Source organism: Salvia miltiorrhiza, chromosome 3 (assembly GCF_028751815.1).
Source record: "Salvia miltiorrhiza cultivar Shanhuang (shh) chromosome 3, IMPLAD_Smil_shh, whole genome shotgun sequence".
Classification (NCBI taxonomy): Eukaryota; Viridiplantae; Streptophyta; class Magnoliopsida; order Lamiales; family Lamiaceae; genus Salvia; species Salvia miltiorrhiza.
This window is the reverse complement of record NC_080389.1, coordinates 61985486-62011965: the sequence shown is the minus strand read 5'-3', so window position 1 is coordinate 62011965 and position 26480 is coordinate 61985486. Positions and strand designations below refer to the sequence as shown.

Genomic DNA, 26480 nt, shown 5'->3' with positions numbered 1-26480 from the left:
AAACATTATGCTCTTCAGCAACAAGATAATCTAAGCAAACTAAGGCCATAAAAACAAGAAGATAATATTAAGATCGTGTATGCGCTTCCGGACAGCTTGATCAAGTTCGGCTGCGAACGAAACATAAAAATTTTCAGAACTCTTGAGAGTGGTTGTTTTAGTTGGTGAGAATGGTGAGGCAGAGGCATTCTTCAGAAAGATTTTGCCTTTTAAGTTGTGACAAAGAAGATTATATGTAAACTCAAGAACATAAAATATGCATGAAAGAGGGATAGAAAAACCTTGAGCATCAATAAAATGGTAATAGAACAATATTATCTTAGAACTTTGAAATAACTTACTTGAATCTCATTGGGAAAATCGATGTTTGATTTTCTGCAACTCTGCATGTGCTTGTTTCATGTTGATTCTATCCCCGGGAGAGTCGGCAGAGCATTTCAAAGCCAATTCGAGTATGGATGATACACACTTCATATTCTTGTCAATCATTTCTTCCTCCAAATTCATGACTAAGTTGGCATCTATCACTTCATCTGAAAGTGAGATTTCTACCCATCTCTTTAAGCTCATATCTCCGCAAAACATATCATCACTAGGCCTTTTTCTCGTAAAAGTTTCGATCAACATCACCCCTTAGCTATACACATCACACCTTGTTGAAACTAGCCCTTCCAAGCCATACTCTGGAACAACAAAAATCATCATTTATGCAGTAAGGAAGACACAATAATTAATTGATTGAAAGTGAAGTGCAATCAATATATTTAGAGAAACTTCACCTGGAGCGATGTAACCCAATGTTGCTAGCGTGTTGGTTAACACAAAGCTATCTCCACCGCATAACAACTTTGCTATCCCAAAGTCGCTTACATGGGCAACCATGTCTTCATCTAACAGCACATTACTAGGCTTCAAGTCGCTGTGGACAATGGGCATTGAATAACCGTGGTGAAGATACTCCAAAGCAGATGCAACATCAATCATTATATTCAATCTTTCCATCATATTCAAGCAATAGTTGTGGGAATATAACCATTTTTCAAGGTTTCCCTTTGGCATATATTCAAGTACTAATGCCTTGAACTCTTGATTCAGTGAGAATAATGAAATAATGAAATAGCTATTTATAATGTTTGCTTTATAATGTTTGCTTTATTTAATTTATTTATAATGTTTGCTATTCCCGTATGTTATCTATTTATAATGTTTGCTTTATTTAATTTTATTTTGTTTTATTTTATTAGCATGAGTAGCTAATTTCTTGATTCAGTGAGAATAATGAAATACTAGTCCAAAATCAGTGAGACCTAATTGTGTGTTTAATTGATTCAGTTGGATTTCGATTTATTCATTGTGTTTAGAGTCAATTCCGATTGTATTTAAGCATGATCAACTTAGATTTAATTGGATTAATGACAATTAGTTCCTCCAATCCGTAATTGTTGGAATAAGGCTGATTAGTGATAAAACTATCATGTTCGTAGTAGGGATAAATTGATAGATGAATTATTACTTGCGTTTCTTGGATAATTTGTCTAAATTGAGTTCCTTCATCTTAATGCTATTGAAATATTAAATCTAGGTCTGGTGGCTAGGTTGTGTTTTAATAAGAGAAATAGTTAGGTCTGACGTCTACACCTAACTATCGATAAAGTAAGTGGAATTGAGGGTGATAAAGTAAGTGGAATTGGGGTACGTCCGCTGCATTCACGGTATCCTATAACTGGTTGGTCCATGAGAATTAACTTAATATTTAGGAAATTGAGTGCATTTACCCGTTCTCTGTGGTTTGACCCTGTTTATTGTTATTCTTATTCTTAGCTATTGCATGAATTATTTGGTGGTAGACGACGTCCATCATAATGTCATCATCTTTTTCATTTGATAAATTAACTATTAAATTAAAAAATTGTACTCCCTCTATCCCACTAAAAGTGATTTGTTTTCCATTTTGGGCTGTCCCACTATAAGTGGCCTATTTCCATAAATGGCAAAATTTAACCCTTTAAAAAAGTGTGGACCCTACTACTTTTAACACATTTACGCATTCTCCTTAATTTCTATGCCGAAATTTTTTGAGCCACTTATAGTGGGACGAAAAGAGTACTAATTATGGATTCAAAACTGAAACTTTTAACTTCAAGAATTAACTACTCTACCTCTAAACCAACGCATATAACATTTTAAATATGACTAAGTATCGCCCACCAAAATATTTTCATCCAAACATGTATATTTTAGTAATTACATATATTGCATTATAAAATACTATTACTCAATCTCTTGATTGAATATATGACTGCATAACAAATTGTTGAGTTACACGGTAAAGTGGGGGAAGTACCGAGTTTCCCTCTACATGTTTGACGGAATGCGCCAATGGGACGTCGAATTGAATGTGTGCTCGATGAGTATCACAATCAATTGCTGCTATCTTCTATGCCGTGTGAAGATCGGGTTTGCGCATTATATATTTATAAGAATATATTAATTCATTAGATATTACACTAAATCTATATGATATATATCTATATAGCTATTGATAAGGCTCATCAATAAATATATCTATCCAACAGGGTATATTTAGTAGAAGTAATAAACTAATAGATTTTCAAAAAAAAAGACCAAATTGTAGATTGAAAAATTAAATACAATAAATATTATTTTTATATTTTTATTTTATAAATTGTTGATTACAACGTACGCTCTTTCTGCTAGTTATATAAAAAGAGAAAAACAAAAAAAACCTAGCAAACCCTTGAAAGCACAAAGACGCTAACTAAGGGCAGAGCCTTATTAAAACCTTTATGGTGAAAATCCAATGAGAAAAACACCAGTAAAGGAAAATGAGTACTTGTCTATTACAACGACAGAAACAAGAAGAACGGATTAACAATGATAGCAAAAACCAACAAAAGGACCAAGCCAAATTTTCAATTCATTATGTCATCCAACTCACCACTATCCAGTGCCTCACCCCAATTAGCATCTACTGCCTCTTCAAAATCTTCAACATGCTACATGCCTCATCAAAGCCACCAAATGAAGAAGACACCATTAGCTAACTTTGCGATAGAAATTTGGGATATGATATCCTTTTAGTAATAACATAGAACTTTGAAATAGCTTACTTGAATCTCATTGGGAAAATCGATGTTTGATTTTTTGCAACAATGCATGTGCTTGTTTCATGTTGATTCTATCCCCAGGAGAGTCCGCAGAGCATTTCAGAGCCAATTCAAGTATGGATGATACACACTGCATATTCTTGTCTATCATTTCTTCCTCCAAATTCATGACTAAGTTGGCATCTATCACTTCATCTGGGATCTCCGAAAGTGAGAGTTCAACCCATCTCTTTAAGCTCATATCTCCGCAAAACATATCATCACTAGGCCTTTTTCTCGTAAAAGTTTCAATCAACATCACCCCGTAGCTATACACATCACACCTTGTTGAAACTAGCCCTTCCAAACCATACTCTGGAACAATAAAAATCATGACGTATGCAGTTAGGAAGACACAATTAATTGATTGAAAGTGAAGTGCAATCAATATATTTAGAGAAACTTCACCTGGAGCGATGTAACCCAATGTTGCTAGTGTGTTGGTTAACACAAAGCTATCACCATCGCATAACAACTTTGCTATCCCAAAGTCGCTTACATGGGCAACCATGTCTTTATCTAACAGCACATTACTAGGCTTCAAGTCGCTGTGGACAATGGGCATTGAATAACCGTGGTGAAGATACTCCAAAGCACATGCAACATCAATCATTATATTCAATCTTTCCATCATATTCAAGCAATAGTTGTGGGAATATAACCATTTTTCAAGGTTTCCCTTTGGCATATATTCAAGTACTAATGCCTTGAACTCTTCATTAATGGAGCAACTGCTTATGACGTTTGTCAGATTCCTATGTCGAATGCTACGTAGTATCTCACATTCGACATCGAATATTCTTGAAATACCTTCTAGCTGCATATTAAACACCTTGACAACGATATCCTTCCCATTGTTAAGAATTCCTTTATAAACAGAGCAAGAACTCCCAGTGCCAAGTAAATTGCTTTCATCGAATCTTTCTGTTGCTCGCAGCAGTTCAGAATAAGAGATTCTTTCCGGCACAATGAATATCAACTCATCAACTTCTCTATTCCTCTTATCTTTCCTTTTGTTTCTGACAATTATAAAGGCCAAAGAAACAACTGAGATGAAAGCCACAACCCCAAAAACAATAAATGAAGCTCGTACCACCTTCTTTCTCTTTGATCTGTGATTAGAAATTGTAGAGCAAATTTGGACACGGAACTTGGGGATTCCACACAATGCCTCATTACCCTTAAAAGAATCCATAGTGAAGTTTCTAAAAGAACCTCCATTAGGAATTTCTCCACTTAAACTATTGAAAGAGACATTAAAGTAGTCGAGGTGTTGAAGTGCTTCTAAAGACTTTGGAATTGAACCAGAGAGGTTGTTGTACGACAAGTCGAGATTTTCCAAACTGATCATGCTTCCCATAGACACAGGAATAGAACCTTCTAGTCTATTATTTGCCAAAGACAGATTAACCAAATTCTGCAACTTTTCGATATTCCTCGGAATTGACCCTGACAACTGATTCATTGCTACATTTATATAGATAGCTGCTCCTAAGTTACTCATCTCTTGAGGTAGTGACCCATTTAATGAATTTGAGGACAAGTCTAGATTGATCAAATCTTTTAGGCCCCATAAGCTTGATGGTATGCTAGAATTCAAAATGTTGGACTCTAGATAAAGATTTCTTAAAGAAGAGACATTTCCCAGACATTTAGGAATTGGGCCTGAAAATTGATTCTGGCTCATATCTAAAGTGTTGAGGTGGAATAGATCACATATAGCATGTGGTATTGAGCCTCCCAACATGTTATCAGACAGATCTAATCCTTGAAGTTCATGCAAATGGCTTATAGTTAGTGGAATATTACCAGATAACTCATTTGCTGGCAAAGCCAATGTCATCAAATTGCTTAAATTTCCTATTTCAAGAGGAATGCTGCCACTGAATTTGCAATTGCCGGCATAGAATGTTGATAGCAAGGAAGATAAGTTCCCGACAGAAGCTGGAATGATGCCGTACAGAGGATTATCACCAAATACCAAAAGAGTTAGAGACCTGCAATTTGTCAATGAAGTAATGAACGGAGAAGATGGTGCCTGGGTAAAATTGTTGCTGGACAGTTCAAGTCTTTGAAGAAGTCTTAGGTTGCCGAGATGAGTAGGTATATAACCACTAAATTTGTTTTCAACAAGTCCGAGAATTGTGAGTTGAGAACAGTTAGAGATGGAGTTGGGTATTGCTCCGGTGATAGAATTACTGCCAAGAAACAGATTTTCAAGAAAGGGAGAGGCATGGCATAAATGGGTTGGAAGAACCCCTGTCAGAGCATTGTCAACAAGTGAAAGAATCCGAAGAGTTGAAATGTTAAAGAGCTCATGTGGAATCGAACCATTCAAGCTGTTCACGTCTAATGCTAATATCTCCAAATGGTAAAGTTGGCCAAATTCAGTGGGAATAAGCCCTGCAAAACATGAGATTTCAAAACTGTAGCTAAAAACACATATTGTAGCTAAACAGACCAATTTACATGAAAATTACTTGTCGTACCTGTAAAATGGTTTTCATAGAGGTATAAATTTGTTAGCATGGTAATATTCCCGACATCCCTTGAAAGGATCCCCGTGAAGTTGTTACGCGCTAGTGCTAAGGTTTGCAGAGAAGACATATTCATGAAAATATTGAAATCAATTGAGCCCGCAATCTCATTATCTTCAGCAGCAAACTCAACTAGACTCTGAAGATGGCCAATCTCATGTGGTAGTATTCCTGGCAAAAAAAGTGTCATGAAACTAATAAAATCTCATTTACACAAATTTATGTGATAACAACTTGAACCATACCATTCAAATTGTCACCACCAAGATTTAGAATCTGAAGAGATGTTAAGTAGCCGATTTCTGAAGGTATCTCCCCACTAAAAGAGTTGTAAGAGAGGCCCAACACCTCAAGCCGTGAACATTGGGATAGATTTTTGGGAATCGCGCCACTCAGCTTATTGAAAGAAAGGCCAAGCACAGTAAGAAATGGAAGATTACGGCACATGTCTGTTGGAGGACTTCCACTCAATTCATTGTCTCTCAATGCTATAACTACAAGGGTCGAGATGTTGAATATGGCTGATGGTATAGCACCGGATAGACGATTGAATTGAACTGATAGAGTTTGTAGACTTTGAAGTCTCCCAAACTCTTTTGGAATTTCTCCACTTAGAGAATTGGAAGTTAAGTCAAGAAATTGTAGGTTTGTGAGGTTTGAGAGAGATTTTGGGATGGAACCTATGAAGCTGTTGTTGCGTAAATTCAAGTGCTCTAATTTTGGTAACTGACCCAACATCGGAGGGATGTCTCCGGTGAAGTGGTTGAGTCGGAAAGATATGAACTTCAAACGGCGAAGGAGAGAGAGTTGGTGTGGCAAATCTCCATAGAAAAGATTGTTGGTGAGGTCGAGGGAGACGAGGAAGGAGAGGCGTCCGAGCTGTGGAGGAATGGTGGCGGAGAGAGCCATGTTGGAGAGATTCAAGGCAGCAACTCTGTGGTGGCGGAAGCTGCAAGTGACGCCAATCCAGGTGCAGACGGAGGTGGAGTTGGTCCAATTAGTTGCAAGTAAAAGAGATGTATGTTTGAGTGAAAGAAGGGCAGTTTGATCAGTTGCAAGGCTCAGAGGTTGTTTGGCTTCAGAAGAAAGCATTTGGAAGGTTATGGTAATTAGGAATGCATAAGCAAATATGCAATAAAGCTTTTTCTCCATGGCTGCAAATTGTGATTGTATTATGTGAATTAAGTCGCTAATAACTGCATCCAATAATCATAATATAAATATACACACAAATATTACGTACAAGACTTGCTTGATTTGAGAGTCTTGATGGGTGTGGCTTTTGAGTCAAGTCCTGGGTAGATGTTATTTCCATACAAATTAATGTTGGCCCCAATCACTTAAAAGAGACTGAGACAAAAACGAAGACTTGAGGTTGTGGAGTACAAATGTCGGCCCCAGTCACTTAAAGAGACTGAGACACAGACGGAGACGGAGACGAAAGTTAAGAGTTGAGACACAGACGAAGACGAAGACGAAGGTGAAGAGTTGAGACAAAGACGGAGACGCAGACAAAGACTTAAAAATTGTGTGAGAGGCAGGCAGTTGCCTCCTAGCCTTGATGGTTGTAGCAGACTTACTTGAAGTCGATTCACTTACATGTTATTACCTTGAAAAACATCTTTCCTTAATTACCACTATATATATTAATGGATCTTCTAGAAGTTCATGTTCATTGAACCAGCAATTAATTTTTTCTTTCTTTTTTGAGAGCTATTTGCAACTAAATTAACTAGTTGTTTTTTCAGCTTTTCATTTTTACTGGTAATTAGTAGCTGAGTGCTATATATGGATGGACTTAAAATTAGATATTCAACCAATCGATCTGCCCAAATGAACAGGAATTCTTGAATTGTTGCTTTCAAGAAAGATAAAAAAGAATAAACAAAACAAAAACAATGAAAAACCCGACCACTGCTATTTGTGCTCCCAAAGAATTCAAAGGAACATCAACTTTCTTATGGAACAGCTGCTACTCAAGAAATAAACTTTTATGTTTTAGATTTCATGTTATATTCCAATAATATCTGTGTTAGTTTACATTAATTAGCAAAATCATTTGTTAGTTAGTTATTTGTGAAGCAAGTGTTTGAAAACAGTTAAAATCTTGATGCTACGACATATGTAGGACCTCAAGAGGCTAGCAAATAAACTTTTTTTCGTGTCGGCCCATTTCATTGATATCTACTAAGTGCTGAAGCTGGGAAATTGTCAATATTGTCAGCTAAAACCCTAAAATTAGTCAATACATCGCCTCGTTGCTTATTCAAGATAAGAACAGGTCATCAACATTTAGTTTTCATTTGACTCTTTCATTTTCTTAACTAGTACATCCGCCCGTGTAGGGCCGTCTCTGAGGGCGATCGCCTAGTGCCCATAATTTTTAGGGGCCTAAAAAATTTTATATCCTCTTATGTACACTATTATTATTAGGAGTCCCATTTCATTAAATCTACTAAGTGCTGAAGCTGGGAAATTGTCAATATTGTCAGCTAAAACCCTAAAATTAGTCAATACATCGCCTCGTTGCTTATTCAAGATAGGAACAAGTAATCAACATTTAGTTTTCATTTGACTCTATCAATTTCTTAACTAGTACGCCCCCCGTGTAGGGCCGTCTCCCAATGCCCATAATTTTCAGGAGCCGAAAAAATTTTATATCCTCTTATGTATACTATTATTATTAGGGGCCCGGTTTTTTTTTAATTTTTTATTTATGTATACTACTAGCATAAAAAAAAAAAAAAATGGAGGCAGCCCATGTTCTTTTAATTAACAAATAAGGCCCAGCTCAATTAAAACGAAAACATGTTCTTGTACAGCACCGCACTCCCAAAGCCCCTCATTTCAAGCGAAAACAGCAGCAATAACACTACAAGGCTCAAATCGATTCTTGTACAGATTTTGTTCTAACACATGTTCTTTGATTCTATTTCATTTAATCTTTTCATGTATATCAACACATGTAAAAACAGTATTCAGTATCTCCTTGTTGTATTTAGCAGTTGGTTTTATTCGTGCTATGATGTTGAGCATGAATGAATAAGTAGAGGGATTAAAAGGTGAAACCTTTTTGGATTTGTTTTGAGATGTTGCTGTTTCTGCAGAGAAGGAATAATGTGCAGAGGTATCATCTATGATATTACAAAGCTCTGTATGCAGATGCAATATGAGATCAGGGAATTGCTGTGAGGAAGAAAAGAAGAAAACAAAAAGAAGAAGAAATGAATTGAGGGAAAAACATTACCTTAGAAGTTTGCTGCTGGGGTGAAGGTGATGGAATATGGATGGAAGAGGGAAGGTATTTCAAAGGAGCAAGGATGAATAGAAGGCGATGCCGTGCACGAGGCCATCGGCAGCAGCCTCACCATGGTGTCCTCTAAAAAGGTTTGAGATGTCTTGGTTTGGCCTCTAAAAAGGTTTGGTGGAAATGGTCCTATGCAAATAAATATAGTATAAATTTATATCGATTTGTATTATTCAGCCATGATATTGAGTATGGAATAAAACGAGAGCTATTAACAGTCTCCATTTAAGGATCCAAATTCATGATTTTGTCAATATTTGTATATTGTCATATCAACTATAGTACTCCCTCCGTCTCAGCTATCTTAAGGCCTTTCGTCTCAGCTAACCATAGGAATCAGAATTGCAAAAAAATAAAATAAAAAATAAAAAATCATTCAATAATATAGTAAGCTTGCAAAACGAAAACAAGAAAAACTCGCGAATAATCGAAAACTCCAAATTGATACTAAAAACCACGTTTATTCTGCTAGGCAAGAATAGTGATGAAGAAATATATAGAAACATTATGCGCTTCAACAACAAGATGATCTAAGCAAACTAAGGCCATAAAAACAAGAAGATAATATTAAGATTGGATTTGTGCAAATTACTGTAGAAGTTAGCTCCAACACCAAGCTGAAACCCATAGTATGACCCATGTTATCACCAAAGTTCGACGCACACCAGGTGCTCGGCCGAATGCCATGCCCCAGTAAGAACAGGCGGAAAAACACCGCACGCCACTCCACTCCAAATCAAAGGCCAGAAAGGTGAAGAGCAAATCCAGAAGCAATAGTACCCACCAAAGATAATCCACGGCCTAAATATTGATGTTAACTATTGATATTAACATAAATATACATTTATATGAACAAATGTATACATTTATATTAACAAATGTATATATTTAAATGTTAATATAAGTAGTTAACATCAATATTGTGAAGAAAATCCAGAAGCAATACACCGCAAGCTCAACCCACGGCCTAGCAGACAGACCGAGACCATTCTGGAAGATGCACGCCATATGCTCGACGAAATGCTGAATAAGCTACATAGACCAAATCATTTACAACGAATAAAACTATGGCGAGACATGTCTCTCGAGACCGTCTGTTTAATAAAATCGATAGCATAAGGCCACCAACCCTCCTCCCGGTCATTATTTGCCATAATATCGGCTGCCGCGTTACCAGCCGCGCGAATGCTTATGTTTTCCTACTGAATGCAATGAATATCCTTTTTATGTATTTTTTTGGAAAATAATAGCTAATGCTAATGTTTTCCTACTGAATGCAATGAATATCCTTTTTATGTATTTTTTTTAGAAAATACTCCCTCCGTCCCAATATTGTTGGCCACATTTGGTTTCGGCACGAGAATTAAGGAGTTGTAGATTAGTATTTTAAGTGTGTGGGTAATATAGTATAAAAGTAATAAAGTAAGAGAGAGAATGTGATAAAGTAGGAGAGAGAATGTGATAAAGTAGGAGAGAGAATGTAATAAAGTGATAAAATAGGAAAGATAATGTGATAAAGTAAGAGATTGAATGTGATAAATATTTCCATTTTAGGAAAGTGGCCAACAATAGTGGGACAAACTAAAAAGGAAATGTGGCCAACAATATTGGGACGGAGGGAGTAATAGCTAATGCTTATGTTTTCCTACTGAATGTAATGAATATTGAAAATAAGAACAATATAAATAAAGATGCACAATCTATTAAGTGTTAATAATTTTGACAAACATATGCAAATTACAACTTTTTCATAAAAAAAAATTATACTTAAAAAAATCATAAAATATCAATTAAAATTAATTTATTATATATATAATATCACCCACTTTTGACTGAATCTGATCAATTTTTTTACCCAATTGTATTTTTAATTATATGATTTTATGACTAATTTTCTCCTACAATATTTTTGGAAATTAAGAATTTTTCAAGTTTACTTATATTTGTCCTTTATATACAATATTAGGTTTAAAAAAGAAACAATCCACCCAAATGGCCATAATGAAGAATGAAAATCAAATTTTGTCCACCATTTGAAAAAACACAAATTTTGGCCATTTTTATTGATTTGGACGCTTTTGCCCTTAATGAGGCGGACTGGGTAGGATCAGACACGCGGGTCGCGTGCCGGGTCGGGTTAGGCACTTATGGCACTATTAGTGCCATAAGTGCCAAGATGGCACTTATGGCACTAATAGTGCCATAAGTGCCATAAGTGCACACTTCCCCCTAGGGTTTAGATATTCCATTTAGGGTTTAGATTATTCATTTGGGGTTTAGATGTTCCATTTAGGGTTTAGATTATCCATTTAGGGTTTAGATGTTCCATTTAGGGTTTAAATGATGTTGTTGTTTCTGTATTTGAGCTGATGACCATTTTTACTTAGTTTTATTTTGAATTTCGTTGGCACTTATGGCACTAATAGTGCCATAAGTGCCAAAATGACTATTTTACTTGGTTTTATTTTGGATTTTCGATGGCACTTATGGCACTATTAGTGCCATAAGTGCCATCTTGGCACTTATGGCACTAATAGTGCCATAAGTGCCTAACCCGACCCGGCACGCGACCCGCGTGTCTGATCCTACCCAGTCCGCCTCATTAAGGGCAAAAGCGTCCAAATCAATAAAAATGGCCAAAATTTGTGTTTTTTCAATGTGTGGCTATAAATTGTGTTTTATGCTTCATTTTGGCTACTTCAAAATTTTACTCTTTAAAAAATATAATTGAAATCTCTATTTTACTTTTCCACTACTCTCTCTATATCTCTCCTCATTTATTTTATCTTTCTCATACTTTATCTACATTTTCTTAAGTTGTGTGCTCCATTTTTTTGAAATGTTATTATTGGGACAATGGGAGTATATCATAGCGATATAATAAATGATACTATTTAAATAACGGATATTACTATACGATATTGAAATATGAATGAATAGAAAAAATCACTTTTTAATTGAATTTGATCAGATGAATATGAATATGTAAATTATAAATGGATATAAATATATAAATTTGTAACAATTTATATTTATAAAATAAAACGGGTTGGGGTCATTAATCAAATTTGGGACGAGTACGAGTACATACATTTATCGACATACCTTTGTGGATTATTTAAATTATTTGGGTATGATTAATATACATTCTAGACGGGTACAGACATTTATCAATATGTCTAGATGATTTTTTTTTTAATTTTTAATTTCTTATTTTAGTATATTAATGTTTATTTTATAATATTCAAGTTTGTATAGAGATGAATAGTCAATTATTGTGATAAATTATATTTATATATTTAAAATATATGTGGATAATTAACACATATTACTATACATTTTTGTTATGAGAATAAATTGTGAAATCGTTATTTAAATATCAAATTTAAATATATTGTTATGATATAAAAATTGTTTCGTTTACTATAACTATTATAAATCTAACTAAAGTAATTATATGTCGAATTTCGACGAATTACATACTAGCTAGTAATATGTATATACATAATGCCTCTTAATTTTAAATCGTGTGATTGATTTTGTTAAATTAATTTTTTTTATTAATTATATAATTTAATGAGTATTTTCCTCTACATATTTTTTGAAGTGTCAAGATTAATTAAATATATTTCATTTTATACACTATAAATTTAGTAAATAAATTATCCTTTAAAAAACTTTAAAACATCAACAAATATGGGCGTCACTTTCAGTTTTCGCTTATAGGCCAAAATAATTTTAATTGAATTATCTTTATTTTGGTTAATGTATCATGTTTGCCTATATTATCCCTTTTGTTAAAAATAACACTAATTCAAAACGAAAAAGGAAGACGCAGAAAGTGGGAGAGGGACAGAATATTTTGGAAACAATTTAATTATCATTACAGTTAATTAAGTAAAATGTTAATTACGTTAATAATTATATTCTGCATAGTAATTTCACATAATTGCCCCAATTATGTATATACATATTATGTTAATTTATCACTACCCACTTAGATATATATCAAATATCTTACAACTAAGCCAATATATATGAAAAACAGATGGGATCCTTTGTCCCACTATTTAGCGTGTACCACTCTTAATTTATTTATTTTATAATTATTTTTTATAAAAATAAAAAAAATATTATTATATTATGAACTCTGATTAATATTTATCACTAAAAATTGAAATTTTAAAAAATTATATACCCTAACTTTGAATTAATGAACCCAAATAATCAATTATTAATTCAATGTTTTTTATAATATTAAAGCATAATAAATTAAAATTGAAGAAAACATAATTAAAAATTATAATAAATTAAGAGTGGTACTCGATGGTACACACAAAATAGTGGGACAGAGGATCCCACCTTATAAAAAATTCAGTGGCTGTTGATTTCGCACCCTAAGAAATAAGAGGGGGTCTTGGGTACAATCGGGTGTACCGTACAATCGGGTTATAGCTTCACTTAAACTTTGACCTGCATCCTGATTTGAACCCATATCTTAACCTAACCCATATAAATAATACTATTTTGGATACTGGTCAACTCGATTGTACGGTACACCCAGGTGTACCCAAGATTTTGTGAAGAAATAAATGGTTGGGCAATGGGCTGCAAAGAGTTGGGTTTTGCTTGGCCCCAATAAAATGACATTCTGCCCCTCAAAAAAATAAAATAAAATAATATTCTGTACTAGCACTTTTCATATAGAAGATGGAAATTCCACACAAACTCTAGCTCATTCAATTAGGCAATTAATGTGATGTGTGTATTTTAGTTGTTCATATTCTTGGATTATTTGTGCTTTAATTGAATTTAATATACACAATTAGGTGATTTTTAGTGCAGGAATTAAAGAGATTGATGTGAATGGAGTCTAGATAAAAGAAATAGAAAATAAATATATTTTTGGTGCAATTTTTGAAGAGCCCGTATGATGCAAGGAGTGAAAAAATATTTAGAAGTCATAATCCTAAACAATATATTTTCTATTTATTTATGATTATGTTTAGGTTATGGGTAATTCTATTCATAGCCCCCATTTTACTTCATGTAGCCCCCTATAAAAAATAATAATAATAATAATAAATAATTATAAATTTACTAAATTAACCTCTAAACTATAGCCCTTAAATGAAATATAATTCTCTTTTCAATTGAATTGAATCTGTGTGTATGTGGAAGGAGGAGGATCCATTTGAATTTACCTACAAACCTAAAGCAGTTGCTATGTATGTTCCCCGGAAAGTTTTGTAATTTTTTTTTGTTTGGTGAAAGACAAGAAAAGAGGAATGGGAAAAAAACATGGAGATGTAATCGTGAGAACCATTAATGGGGCTATACAAAATTTAAATTTAAACTTAATTATAAAATCAATTATATTTAATTTGAGGTTATATGAATTATAGGGTAAACTTGTAAATTTATAATTATTTAATTTTTAATATTATTTTATATAAGGGGCTATACTGAGTAAAATGGAGGCTCTGAATGGAATCACCCTTAGGTTATTAAACCATTAAGAAACGTGGCCCATTAGATGATGGTTGTGGGCCATTAGCTTTGAATTATTTTATTTATTTCTTTAGCCATCAAGTGTAGAGAGTTAACGGGCATTAGGAAGCTCAGGACTAGGTGTGTAAACAAACCAAGCCGTTTGCGAACTATTCGGAGCTCGGCTCAAAAAACGTTGGTTCAAGTTCGTTTATAGAAGCTCGATAAATATAAATTATTAGTAGATACAACTTATATTTATTCACTAAAATTAATAATAATAATTATATTAAATCTCTAATTAATTTTAGGCTTTTAGCTCGTGAACATGTTTGTCGATCAAGTGAACATGTTTGTCGATCAAGTGATTCAGCTTGAAAAATATAAATTATTAGTAGATACAACTTATATTTATTCACTAAAATTAATAATAATAATTATATTAAATCTCTAATTAATTTTATTTATCATAAAAAAAATTAATATATTTATTATTTTAAATAAAATAATTTATATTTAAAATAAAGTAATCAATATTTTGAATATAAATATAAATTTAGAAAGTTCATATAGATTCGATTAAGCTCGTGAGCCTCAAAGTATTCGGTAAGTAAAGTTTGAGATTCGATTCGATACTAAACAAATCAAACTTGAGCACACCACTATTCTGTTCGGAAATATTTGGTGGTAGACGACGTCTACCATAATGTCATCATGTTTTTCATTTGATAAATTAACTATTAAATTAAAAAATTGTACTCCCTCTGTCCCACTAAAAGTAGTTTGTTTTCCATTTTGGGCCGTCCCACTATAAGTGGCCTATTTCCATAAATGGCAAAATTTAACCCTTTAAAAAAGTGTGGACCCTACCACTTTTAACACATTTACGCATTCTCCTTAATTTCCGTGCCGAAAAATTTTGAGCCACTTATAGTGGGACGAAAAGAGTACTAATTATGGATTCAAAACTGAAACTTTTAACTTCAAGAATTAACTACTCTACCTCTAAACCAACGCATATAACATTTTAAATATGACTAAGTATCGCCCACCAAAATATTTTCATCCAAACATGTATATTTTAGTAATTACATATATTGGATTATAAAATACTATTACTCAATCTCTTGATTGAATATATGACTGCATAACAAATTGTTGAGTTACACGGTAAAGTGGGGGAAGTACCGAGTTTCCCTCTACATGTTTGACGGAATGCGCCAATGGGACGTCGAATTGAATGTGTGCTCGATGAGTATCACAATCAATTGCTGCTACCTTCTATGTTGTGTGAAGATCGGGTTTGCGCATTATATATTTATAAGAATATATTAATTAATTAGATATTACACTAAATCTATATGATATATATCTATATAGCTATTGATAAGGCTCATCAATAAATATATCTATCCAACAGGGTATATTTAGTAGAAGTAATAAACTAATAGATTTTCTAAAAAAAAGACCAAATTGTTGATTGAAAAATCAAATACAATAAATATTATTTTTATATTTTTATTTTATAAATTGTTGTTTACAACATATATACGCTATTTCTGCTAGTTATATAAAAAGAGAAAAACAAAAAAGAAAACCTAGCAAACCCTTGAAAGCACAAAGACGCTAACTAAGGGTAGAGCCTTATTAAAATCTTTATGGTGAAAATCGAGTTTAAAATTATTTAAGGCCATTATCTTAGGACTATTTGCAAAAATAGGCCATTATTTTTCGGACTTGCAAAAATAGGCCTATTATTTTAGTTTTTGGTATTTTTAGGCCACATGTGTATCCAATCAGGCTATTTTGGGCCACATTTTGACCCCAAAATGTGACCTATAAATGCTGAATTGAGCTCAAATGTGGCCTAAAAATGCCAAAAATTAAAATAATTGACCTATTTTTGCAAGTCCGAAAAATAGTGGCCTATTTTTGCAAATAGCCCTAAGATAATGGCCTTAAATAATTTTAAACTCGTGAAAATCCAATGAGAAAAACACCAGTAAAGGAAAATGAGTACTTGTCTATTACAACGACAAAAAAAGCAGAAACAAGAAGAATGAATTATCAATGATAGCAAAAACCAACAAAAGGACCAAGCCAAATTTTCAATTCATTATGTCATCCAACTCACCACTATCCAGTGCCTCACCCCAATTAGCATCTACTGCCTCTTCAAAATCTTCAACATGCTACATGCCTAATAAAAGCCACCAAATGAAGAAGACACCATTAGCTAACTTTGCGATAGAAATTTGGGATATGATATCCTTTTAGTAATAACATAGAACTTTGATATAGCTTACTTGAATCTCATTGGGAAAATCGATGTTTGATTTTTTGCAACAATGCATGTGCTTGTTTCATGTTGATTCTATCCCCAGGAGAGTCTGCAGAGCATTTCAGAGCCAATTCAAGTATGGATGATACACACTGCATATTCTTGTCAATCATTTCTTCCTCCAAATTCATGACTAAGTTGGGATCTATCACTTCATCTGGGATCTCCGAAAGTGAGAGTTCAACCCATCTCTTTAAGCTCATATCTCCGCAAAACATATCATCACTAGGCCTTTTTCTCGTAAAAGTTTCAATCAACATCACCCCGTAGCTATACACATCACTCCTTGTTGAAACTAGCCCTTCCAAACCATACTCTGGAACAATAAAAATCATGACGTATGCAGTTAGGAAGACACAATTAATTGATTGAAAGTGAAGTGCAATCAATATATTTAGAGAAACTTCACCTGGAGCGATGTAACCCAATCTTGCTAGTGTGTTGGTTAACACAAAGCTATCACCATCGCATAACAACTTTGCTATCCCAAAGTCGCTTACATGAGCAACCATGTCTTCATCTAACAACACATTACTAGGCTTCAAGTCGCTGTGGACAATGGGCATTGAATAACCGTGGTGAAGATACTCCAAAGCACATGCAACATCAATCATTATATTCAATCTTTCCATCATATTCAAGCAATAGTTGTGGGAATATAACCATTTTTCAAGGTTTCCCTTTGGCATATATTCAAGTACTAATGCCTTGAACTCTTCATTGCAGCAACTGCTTATGACGTTTGTCAGATTCCTATGTCGAATGCTACGTAGTATCTCACATTCGACATCGAATATTCTTGAAATACCTTCTAGCTGCATATTAAACACCTTGACAACGATATCCTTCCCATTGTTAAGAATTCCTTTATAAACAGAGCAAGAACTCCCAGTGCCAAGTAAATTGCTTTCATCGAATCTTTCCGTTGCTTGCAGCAGTTCATAATAAGAGATTCTTTCCGGCACAATGAATATCAACTCATCAACTTCTCTGCTAGTCGCCTTGTCCTTCCTTTTGTTTCTGACAATTATAAAGGCCAAAGAAACAACTGAGATGAAAGCCACAACCCCGAAAGCAATAAATGAAGCCCGCTCCACCTTCTTTCTCTTTGATCTGTGATTAGAAATTGAAGAGCAAATTTGGACACGGAACTTGGGGATTCCACACAATGCCTCATTACCCTTAAAAGAATCCATAGTGAAGTTTCTAAAAGAACCTCCATTAGGAATTTCTCCACTTAAACTATTGAAAGAGACATTAAAGTAGTCGAGGTGTTGAAGTTCTTCTAAAGACTTTGGAATTGAACCAGAGAGGATGTTGTACGACAAGTCGAGATTTACCAAACTGATCATGCTTCGCATAGACACAGGAATAGAACCTTCTAGTCTATTATATGCCAAAGACAGATTAACCAAATTCTGCAACTTTTCAATATTTGTCGGAATTGACCCTGACAACTGATTCATCGATAGGTTTATATATATCGCTGCTCCTAAGTTACTCATCTCTAGAGGTAGTGACCCATTTAATGAATTCGAGGACAAGTCTAGATTGATCAAATCTTTTAGGCCCCATAAGCTTGATGGTATGCTAGAATTCAAAATGTTGGAGTCCAGACCAAGACTTCTTAAAGAAGAGACATTTCCCAAACAGTTAGGAATTGGGCCTGAAAATTGATTCTGGCTCATAACTAAAGTATTGAGGCTGAATAGATCACATATAGCATGTGGTATTGAGCCTCCCAACATGTTATTAGACACAATTAATCCTTGAATTTCATGCAAATGGCTTATAGTTAGTGGAATATTACCAGATAACTCATTTGCTTCCAAATCCAATGTAATCAAATTACTTAAATTGCCTATTTCAACAGGAATGCTGCCACTGAATTTGCAGTTGAAAGCAGTGAATATTTCAAGTGAGGAAGATAAGTTCCCGACAGAAGCTGGAACGATACCATTTAGAGGATTATCACCAATTGACAAACAAATTAGAGACTTGCAATTTGTCAATGAAGTAATGAAGGAAGAAGATGGTGTCTGGGTAAGATTGTTGCTGAACAGAGTAAGACGTTGGAGATGCTTTAGGTTGCCGAGATGAGTAGGTATATAACCACTGAATTTGTTTTCAAAAAGTGAGAGAATTGTGAGTTGAGAACAGTTAGAGATGGAGTTGGGTATTGCTCCACTCATGGAATTTCCGCTAAGAAACAATTCTTCAAGAAAGGGAGAAGCATGGCATAAATGGGTTGGAAGAACCCCTGACAGAGCATTGTCGACAAGTGAAAGAATCCGAATAGTTGAAATGTTAAAAAGCTCATTTGGAATCGAACCACTCAAGCTGTTCCAGTCTAATACTAATGTCTGCAAATGGTAAAGTTGGTCAAATTCAGTGGGAATAAGCCCTGCAAAAGATGAGATTTCAAAACTATAGCTAAAAACACATATTGTAGCTAAACAGACAATTTACATGAAATTAAAATTACTCTGTTGTACCTGTAAAATGGTTTTCCGCGAGGTATAACTCTGATAGCATGGTAATATTCCCGACATCCCTTGAAAGGTTCCCTATGAATTTGTTGCGCCCTAGACATATGGTTTGCAGAGCAGACATATTCATGAAAATATTGAAGTCAATTGAGCCCGCAATCTCATTCCGTTCAACACCAAAAGTAACCAAACTCTGCAGATAGCCAATCTCATGTGGTAGTATTCCTGGCAAAAAAAGTGTCATGAAACTAATAAAATCTTATTTACACAAATTTATGTGATAAGAACTTGAACCATACCATTCAAATTGCTACCACCAAGATATAACCCCCGAAGAGATGTTAAGTAGCCGATTTCTGAAGGTATCTCCCCAGTACTAAAAGAGTTGTAAGAGAGGCTCAACACCTCAAGCCGTGAACATTGGGATAGATTTGAGGGAATCGCGCCACTCAGCTGATTGGAAGAAACATAAATCCCAGCAAGAAATGGAAGATTACTGCACATGTCTGTTGGAAGACTTCCACTCAGTTCATTGCCTGTCAAATCTATAGTCACCAAGGTCGATATGTTGAATATGGCTGATGATATAGCACCGGATAGACGATTGAATTGAACAGATAGAGTTTGTAGACTATGAAGTCTCCCAAACTCTTTTGGAATTTCTCCACTTAGAGAATTGAAAGTTAAGTCAAGAAATTGTAGGTTTGTGAGGTTTGAGAGCGATTTTGGGATGGAACCTATGAAGTTGTTGTTGCTTAAAGACAAGTACTCTAATTTTGGTAACTGACCCAACATGGGAGGGATGTCTCCGGTGAAGTTGTTGAGTTGGAGAGATATGAACTTCAAACGGCGAAGGAGAGACAGTTCCTGTGGCAAATCTCCATAGAAAAGGTTGTTGGTGAGGTCGAGGGAGACGAGGAAGGAGAGGCGTCCGAGCTGTGGTGGAATGGTGCCGGAGAGACCCATGTTTGAGAGATTCAAGGCAGCTACTCTGTGATGGCGCAAGCTGCAAGTGACGCCAATCCAGCTGCAGACGGAGCTCGAGTTGGTCCAATTAGTTGCAAGTGAAAGAGAAGGTTTGAGTGAAAGAAGGGCAGTTTGATCAGTTGCAAGGCTCAAAGGTTGTTTGGCTTCAAAAGAAAGCATTTGGGAGGTTATGGTAATTAGGAATGCATAAGCAAAAATGCAATAAAGCTTTTTCTCCATGGCTGCAAATTGTGATTATATTATGATAATTAAGTCCCTAATAACTGCATCAAATTCTCATCATATATATATATACACAAATATTACAAGACTTGAGAGTCTTAATGGGTGGTGGCTTTTGATGTCTTTTTTCTTTTGTTTTTTGTTTTTTCCGTTTGAGTCAAGTCCTCATTAGATGTTTTTTAAATGTTGGCCTTAATCACTTATAATCAAACTTTGGAAAAGTAGATTGCAAAAGGATAGAATTGTCAATATCTACTAAGTGCTGAAGCTGGGAAAAATTGTCAATATTATCAGCTAAAAGCCTAAAATTAGTCAATACATGCCCATTTCATTATATCTACCAAGTGCTGAAGCTGGGAAAAATTGTCAATATTGCCAGCTAAAAGCCTAAAATTAGTCAATACATCGCCTCGTTGCTTATTCAAGAGAGGAACAAGTCATCAACATTTAGTTTTCATTTGACTCTATCAATTTCTTAACTAGTACGTCCCCCCGTGTAGGGCCGTCTCAGAGGGCGACCGCCCAGTGTCCATAATTTTCAGGGGCCTAAAAATTTTTATATCCTCTTATGTTTACTAGCAGAAAGAACGTGCGCTGCACGTTTAATTACATTCCTAAATATTTTTGGATAACAGGGTGTGCGTGAAAATCTTTAATTCTTTAAATATTTTTCTGCTGCGTGAAAATCGTAGTCGCACGTGCATTGTTGTACAAAGAAAATGTGAACTTATAATGAAACATATGTGTTCTAACGTTCATTGGTTTTGATTATGCAACCAACTGTTATATAATTTTATTTTAATGGAATTGCGATATATATGTTGATTAATGATAATTTAATTATATATCATATTTATTTGTTGTATTTTGAATGGATAATTATAAATTATTTTTTCTATTTTTAATTTATGCTTCTGTTAAATGTCATTGACAAGATATAACATGTCGAGTTTTAATACACTATTTAGATAATATTAGTATATATAAAATAATTTTTTGAAAAATATAAAATATTTTTGTTTCTAACACTAAATAATTAAAGAGCTCATAGTTGTGAATTCTTTTAGAACTGTAATAAAAGTTATATATAATAGATATAAATAACGATATTTTTTTTTTGTTATGTATGAGCGCATCATACTGTTATGTACTCCCTCCGTCCACGAAATGAGTACTCATTTGTGTACGGCACGGGTTTTAAGAAATGTATAGAGTGTAGTGTGAATAGTTTAAGGATCCCACTTTTAAGTGTATTAATTAATTAAAGAAATGTGTGTGGTACACTTGCCAAAAAGAGAAATGAGTACTCATTTCGTGGACGGATGGAGTATTTACTTTAGATAAGGATTTTTTTCCCATATGTATGAGCACACTCATACATAATATCACTATATATATTGCATAGGCATATAGATAACATAAAAAAAACCATAACCTATGACTACTTTTTTTAGTAGTGGAACAGACTTATAAGCTGCACATTTATAAATATATACAGGGCTGAGTACAAAAGTACTCAGTGGGCACGTATGACAAAGTATATATATAAATATGCTTCGTAAAACTGTAAATTGTCATGCCATCATAACAGTACAACAAGGGAGTTTTATTTAAAAGGAGCCCAAGCTTACTAAAGTCATTTGTGATTCTTAAAGTTCAACTGATCAGTCTAAGTTCTCTTGTAATCTATCATATCTAGATCTATGTGTCGGAGAGGTGGTATTTGTGTACACTAGTCCTGACAGAATAGCTATCCGCTCATGACTCGAGTTCGATTATATATTAATAGATAGATACCATACTAAAATTGAAATATTTATGGCAAGACAATGGTTGAAATAATCTCAGTTCAAAGATTTTGACACGAAACAACTTGTTAGTAACATTTTTCACTTGATATATATATATATATATATATATATATATATATAGGGAAAGGTTCAAGAAAGAACCATAAATAAAAAAAGAACGGAGAACCATTTTCAGCCATTGGATCATCAAGATCTACGGTGGATGCATCGTCTTGTTGGATGAATATAGAACCTGGGTTCGAATCCTGAAGGGAGCAATTTTTTTTAAATTTTTTTAGTGCATTAATTTTAACTGCGAATGCATTAATTTTTACAGTGAATGCATTAGATTTGATGGTTCTCTCGTTCTCACAAATAATGTAGTTTTCTTTAGGAATTAAACGTGTATGTAAAGGGATAGAATTGTCCTTCATAATTATTTTTTATTATTATTTTAATTAAGAGGCTATAATGAGAAAAAAAGAGGCTATGTATAAAATTACCCAAGAAAAATCACAAGGCCCAATTAAATTAATAAAATAATATAGCCCAAAGAATTGAATAATAAAGCCCAATTACTCTCTTCCACTTGCTCTCTCCTAACTCTCTCTCTCTCTCCCGAGGAGTCCGCCGCCGCGGCTCCGGAATCCGGCGACCGTCGACCGGTGTGCCACCTTCCCCTCGTCTCAATCCGTCGATCCTCCATCCTCCTTCCTAATTTCACGCTCATTCTCTAACTGGACGAAAAGGAACACCCCCACTCTCGATCTGTCTTCGGTGAAGCCGCCGGCCTTCCTCTACCTCTGAAGTCCGGCGGGGTCCGTGGTCTCTGTAATTCCGGCGAGAGTCGTCGTCTCTCAATTCCACTGAAGGAGTGGGAAAAGGGCTCGTCTGGACAGGGCAGTCGGCTCTCCACTGTAACAAAAGCTAAGTTGTATTCTACCCTTTGCTTGTTTAAGGAATAGCCATGAAAGTTGTGAGACATATGTCTGTATTCTATGTTCTTGTGTTGAAGTGGTTTCTAATTTCTGTGAATGTAATGTGCCACTCACATTCAGTATTCAATGAATAACCGCAGTCTATGCTTTGGTTTTCCTACCTTATCAATATCTTATCAATAACCAATGATGCTATGCATTCTTTAAAGGAATCGAGTTGAATGAAGTAAATGAAGTAAATGAATGAAGTAAATGAAGGAATAACTGAAATAATCATACTTATTCTTCTCAATAAATGCAGGTGTGGATAATCATAGACAATAACTTACCTCCTTCAAGGTAGGCAGAGCAGTGAATAGGCTCTCTGTTTCTCTTTGGTTGATGAAGCACTAAAGAAGGAGGGCAAGGGAGGTTTGGCTGATGGGAAAGTGAGCTGTTGGGAGTTGGTGTAGTAGGATGGTAGGGAGGAGGAATCAAAGTTGATTGTAAGTGATAAAAGGTTGAGGTGATCTATGAAATCAAATCCTTCTGTGTTTGCCATTCCGTATCTCATATAATAATAGATTTGGGTTTGCTCACATTTCGTGTTTGTAACTGACTATTCTAATAAATCTTGTATTTCAATATCTGTTTTCCTGTCTTGCCAAAATCAATAGACTGTAAAATCTATACCTATTATAAAAGAGCCTTGTTTTACAAAATTTGATTTGCCTATTATGTCCCTATTTTTTAATTTATTTTAAGGGCAATAATGTAATATCATTTTATTATGATTATTGTTATTATTATTATTATTATTATTATTATTATTATCTATACCTATTATAAAAGAGCCTTGTTTTACAAAATTTGATTTGCCTATTATGTCCCTATTTTTTAATTTATTTTAAGGGCAATAATGTAATATCATTTTATTATGATTATTGTTATTATTATTATTATTATTATTATTATTATAGAAGAAGCCCACACTAATCACAATTCTTTGTAAATATATTTAAAGAGTGTTTATAAATAAAATAGCTACGGATGGCTCTATCCTCGCCGTGTTCTGATGTTTGTCATCCTCTGTTGCCGGTGATAATTGAATCTATGAGTGTATCGAGTCGTGCCTGCTCTCCATTCTCCGTTGCCGGCAATTATTGGTATGTCCGGTTCTTTGTAGTGTTGAAAATAAGCATGTCGATTATGCAAGAGTCCGACGGCAAGTCGTAAAAAACGATGTGCATGGTTTCCGTATATTTCGCATGATTTTTGGTCATCAAACTCGAATGTTTGTCAAGGGGTTACATATGAATGTGCCGTCATATAAGAAATTATGTGCGCTTCCAGTTTGTGCTTTTCTCGGAATTCTTTAAGGTTCACAATTCTGTAATTGTATTCTTAAGCGATATATATTAGTCACAATTCTTTGTATTCTTATTATTCCTACACTAATCCTAATTCTTTAATTCTATTCTTAAGCGATATATATTAGTCACAATTCTTCGCATGCCTACACTCAAGAAAAATCCCACATTAATTGTTTCTCTCACCATCCAAGACCACCGAAGAACGCATCTTTGCCATCCTCAGCCGCAAGCCCCTGCCGGAATCCTCCGACCGAGAGCCCCTCCAACAACAGTACACATATTTTGCTCGTGTTTGCCGGAGAAAAATTCAGGAGAGATTTACCGCTGTTATAGATAGGTTGCACTTTCGCTTGAAGCCTTGAATAGTTGAATGTAAGTTTCATGAGTATACAATATATATAGATGCAACAATTCATTATATTTAAATGGTTCTATAATGTATACATACGTAAAAGGTGCTACATAACACGCAGATGGTAAGACTGAATGAATCATTCAAATTATAAAAATATTTTTTAAAAAAAATAACAGATCTAATTATATGTTTGTTCAAGTAGATAACCGACCTTATTATGTTATTCTTAAGTGATGGACTGGATGATTTTGTAGATGCAGATTTAGCAAGACCACCTTCACTTTCCAATTCAGCCAGGTTATTATCCGAATGACTTTTGGGCAGAAAAGCAAGTCACTTATCATAGGAGATGATTAACAGAAGAAGATATTATTATTTTGATTGGTCTATTAGTTAATTGTTTCGTAGTATTTTTATTGTCTGAAATCCTATCCTTCACCTTATTCCCTTAAAAAAAGGATTCATACATAAATATTAGTTAATTGTTTCGTAGCATTAGGAAATATTATTATTGAGTATTACTTACACTTTAGAAGGGGAAGATGATTTCCTATATATACTCCAACAGCAAATATACATGTGATAATAATTGGGTGTCACAATTTTATGTTTGCTATATATATATATATATGTATATCTGATTCAAACCTCAATATTACAGGTTTTTTATTTATTTTTCTTTGTGCTGAAGTATGAGTGCTCGGAATTTTTCATCCACATCAAACTCCCTTCCAGGTAAAAAAAAATGAAATTAAATATATAATGTCAATATAGCATGATAAATCTCAAACATGTGTCCTTAACCTGCATCTTAATTTCATGAGTTGGTTTTTTTTTTTGGGCTTATTTTTCTTATGATTTTATATTATAGCTACAGAGGTATATCGACAAAGAAGACTTTCACAAATGAAAAGGAAACGTTCGAAATTAAAACAACACAATTCATGTGATATCAATAGTAAGTAATACAATGTTTTCAGAATAACATTTATTTATAGAAAAATAATTTTTTTTTTAAATTTAATTTTTTTTTGTTTATGCATTCAGGTTCTATACTAAATGAATTAAAAAAGGTGTCTGATTGCACTTATTGCGGAGCTACAAAATTTCAATACGAGCCTCCTACTTTTTGTTGTGATAATGGAAAGGTTATACTTCCATTTTCTGAAATTCCCGAAGAATTATATGAATTGTTTACATCTGAATCACAAGAAGCTATGGATTTCCGAAGAAATATCCGCTCATACAATTCTATATTCTCATTTACTTCATTTGGAGTGAAATTGGATAAAGAGCTTGCATCTTCAAGACGAGGAATTTATTCTTTCCGAGCACAAGGAATGGTTTATCATGATCTTCCGGGATTGACACCACAAGATTCAACCCCTGGCTTTTTTCAATTATATTTTTATGAAACAGGAAGTGAGGTAGAGAACAGAATGAACATAATGCAAAATCAAAATATCTCAGAAACAGTAGTGAAGAAGATCATAAAAATTTTGGAA

General features: G+C 34.1%; 4 protein-coding genes across 4 annotated transcripts in view; all 4 read right to left on the bottom strand.

The window, feature by feature from the left end:
* The window catches only part of LOC131015234 (probable glycosyltransferase At3g07620), a 1181237-nt gene that overhangs the window by 697503 nt on the left and 457254 nt on the right, over positions 1–26480 (bottom strand). The gene's annotated exons all lie outside the window — the stretch shown is intronic.
* On the bottom strand, positions 3139–20701 carry LOC131019121 (probable LRR receptor-like serine/threonine-protein kinase At3g47570). Its single transcript, XM_057947805.1, has 2 exons — positions 19631–20701; positions 3139–5875 (listed from the first exon to the last, which is right to left on the bottom strand). Exon 2 carries the CDS (start codon positions 5008–5010, stop codon positions 3139–3141), a length of 1872 nt encoding a protein of 623 aa, XP_057803788.1. The 5' UTR covers positions 5011–5875; positions 19631–20701.
* LOC131019120 (receptor kinase-like protein Xa21) lies at positions 5028–6856 on the bottom strand. The gene is made up of 4 exons (XM_057947804.1): positions 5950–6856; positions 5657–5875; positions 5425–5570; positions 5028–5111 (listed from the first exon to the last, which is right to left on the bottom strand). The coding sequence occupies exons 1-4, from the start codon at positions 6854–6856 to the stop codon at positions 5028–5030; spliced, it is 1356 nt and encodes a 451-aa protein (XP_057803787.1).
* LOC131019119 (receptor kinase-like protein Xa21) lies at positions 16815–20537 on the bottom strand. Its single transcript, XM_057947803.1, has 4 exons — positions 19631–20537; positions 19338–19556; positions 17252–19246; positions 16815–17158 (listed from the first exon to the last, which is right to left on the bottom strand). The coding sequence occupies exons 1-4, from the start codon at positions 20535–20537 to the stop codon at positions 16815–16817; spliced, it is 3465 nt and encodes a 1154-aa protein (XP_057803786.1).

Coding starts and splice junctions, on each gene's coding strand:
- LOC131019121 (XM_057947805.1), bottom strand. CDS start 5,010: ATGACATTGGCTTTGCCAGCAAATGAGTTATCTGGTAATATTCCACTA.
- LOC131019120 (XM_057947804.1), bottom strand. CDS start 6,856: ATGGAGAAAAAGCTTTATTGCATATTTGCTTATGCATTCCTAATTACC. Junction 5,876..5,949: donor TGGTGGTGACAATTTGAATG/GTATGGTTCAAG, acceptor TTTTTTTGCCAG/GAATACTACCACATGAGATT. Junction 5,112..5,424: donor TTGACAATGCTCTGACAGGG/GTTCTTCCAACC, acceptor GCATCATTCCAG/CTTCTGTCGGGAACTTATCT.
- LOC131019119 (XM_057947803.1), bottom strand. CDS start 20,537: ATGGAGAAAAAGCTTTATTGCATTTTTGCTTATGCATTCCTAATTACC. Junction 19,557..19,630: donor TGGTGGTAGCAATTTGAATG/GTATGGTTCAAG, acceptor TTTTTTTGCCAG/GAATACTACCACATGAGATT. Junction 17,159..17,251: donor ATTGGGTTACATCGCTCCAG/GTGAAGTTTCTC, acceptor TTATTGTTCCAG/AGTATGGTTTGGAAGGGCTA.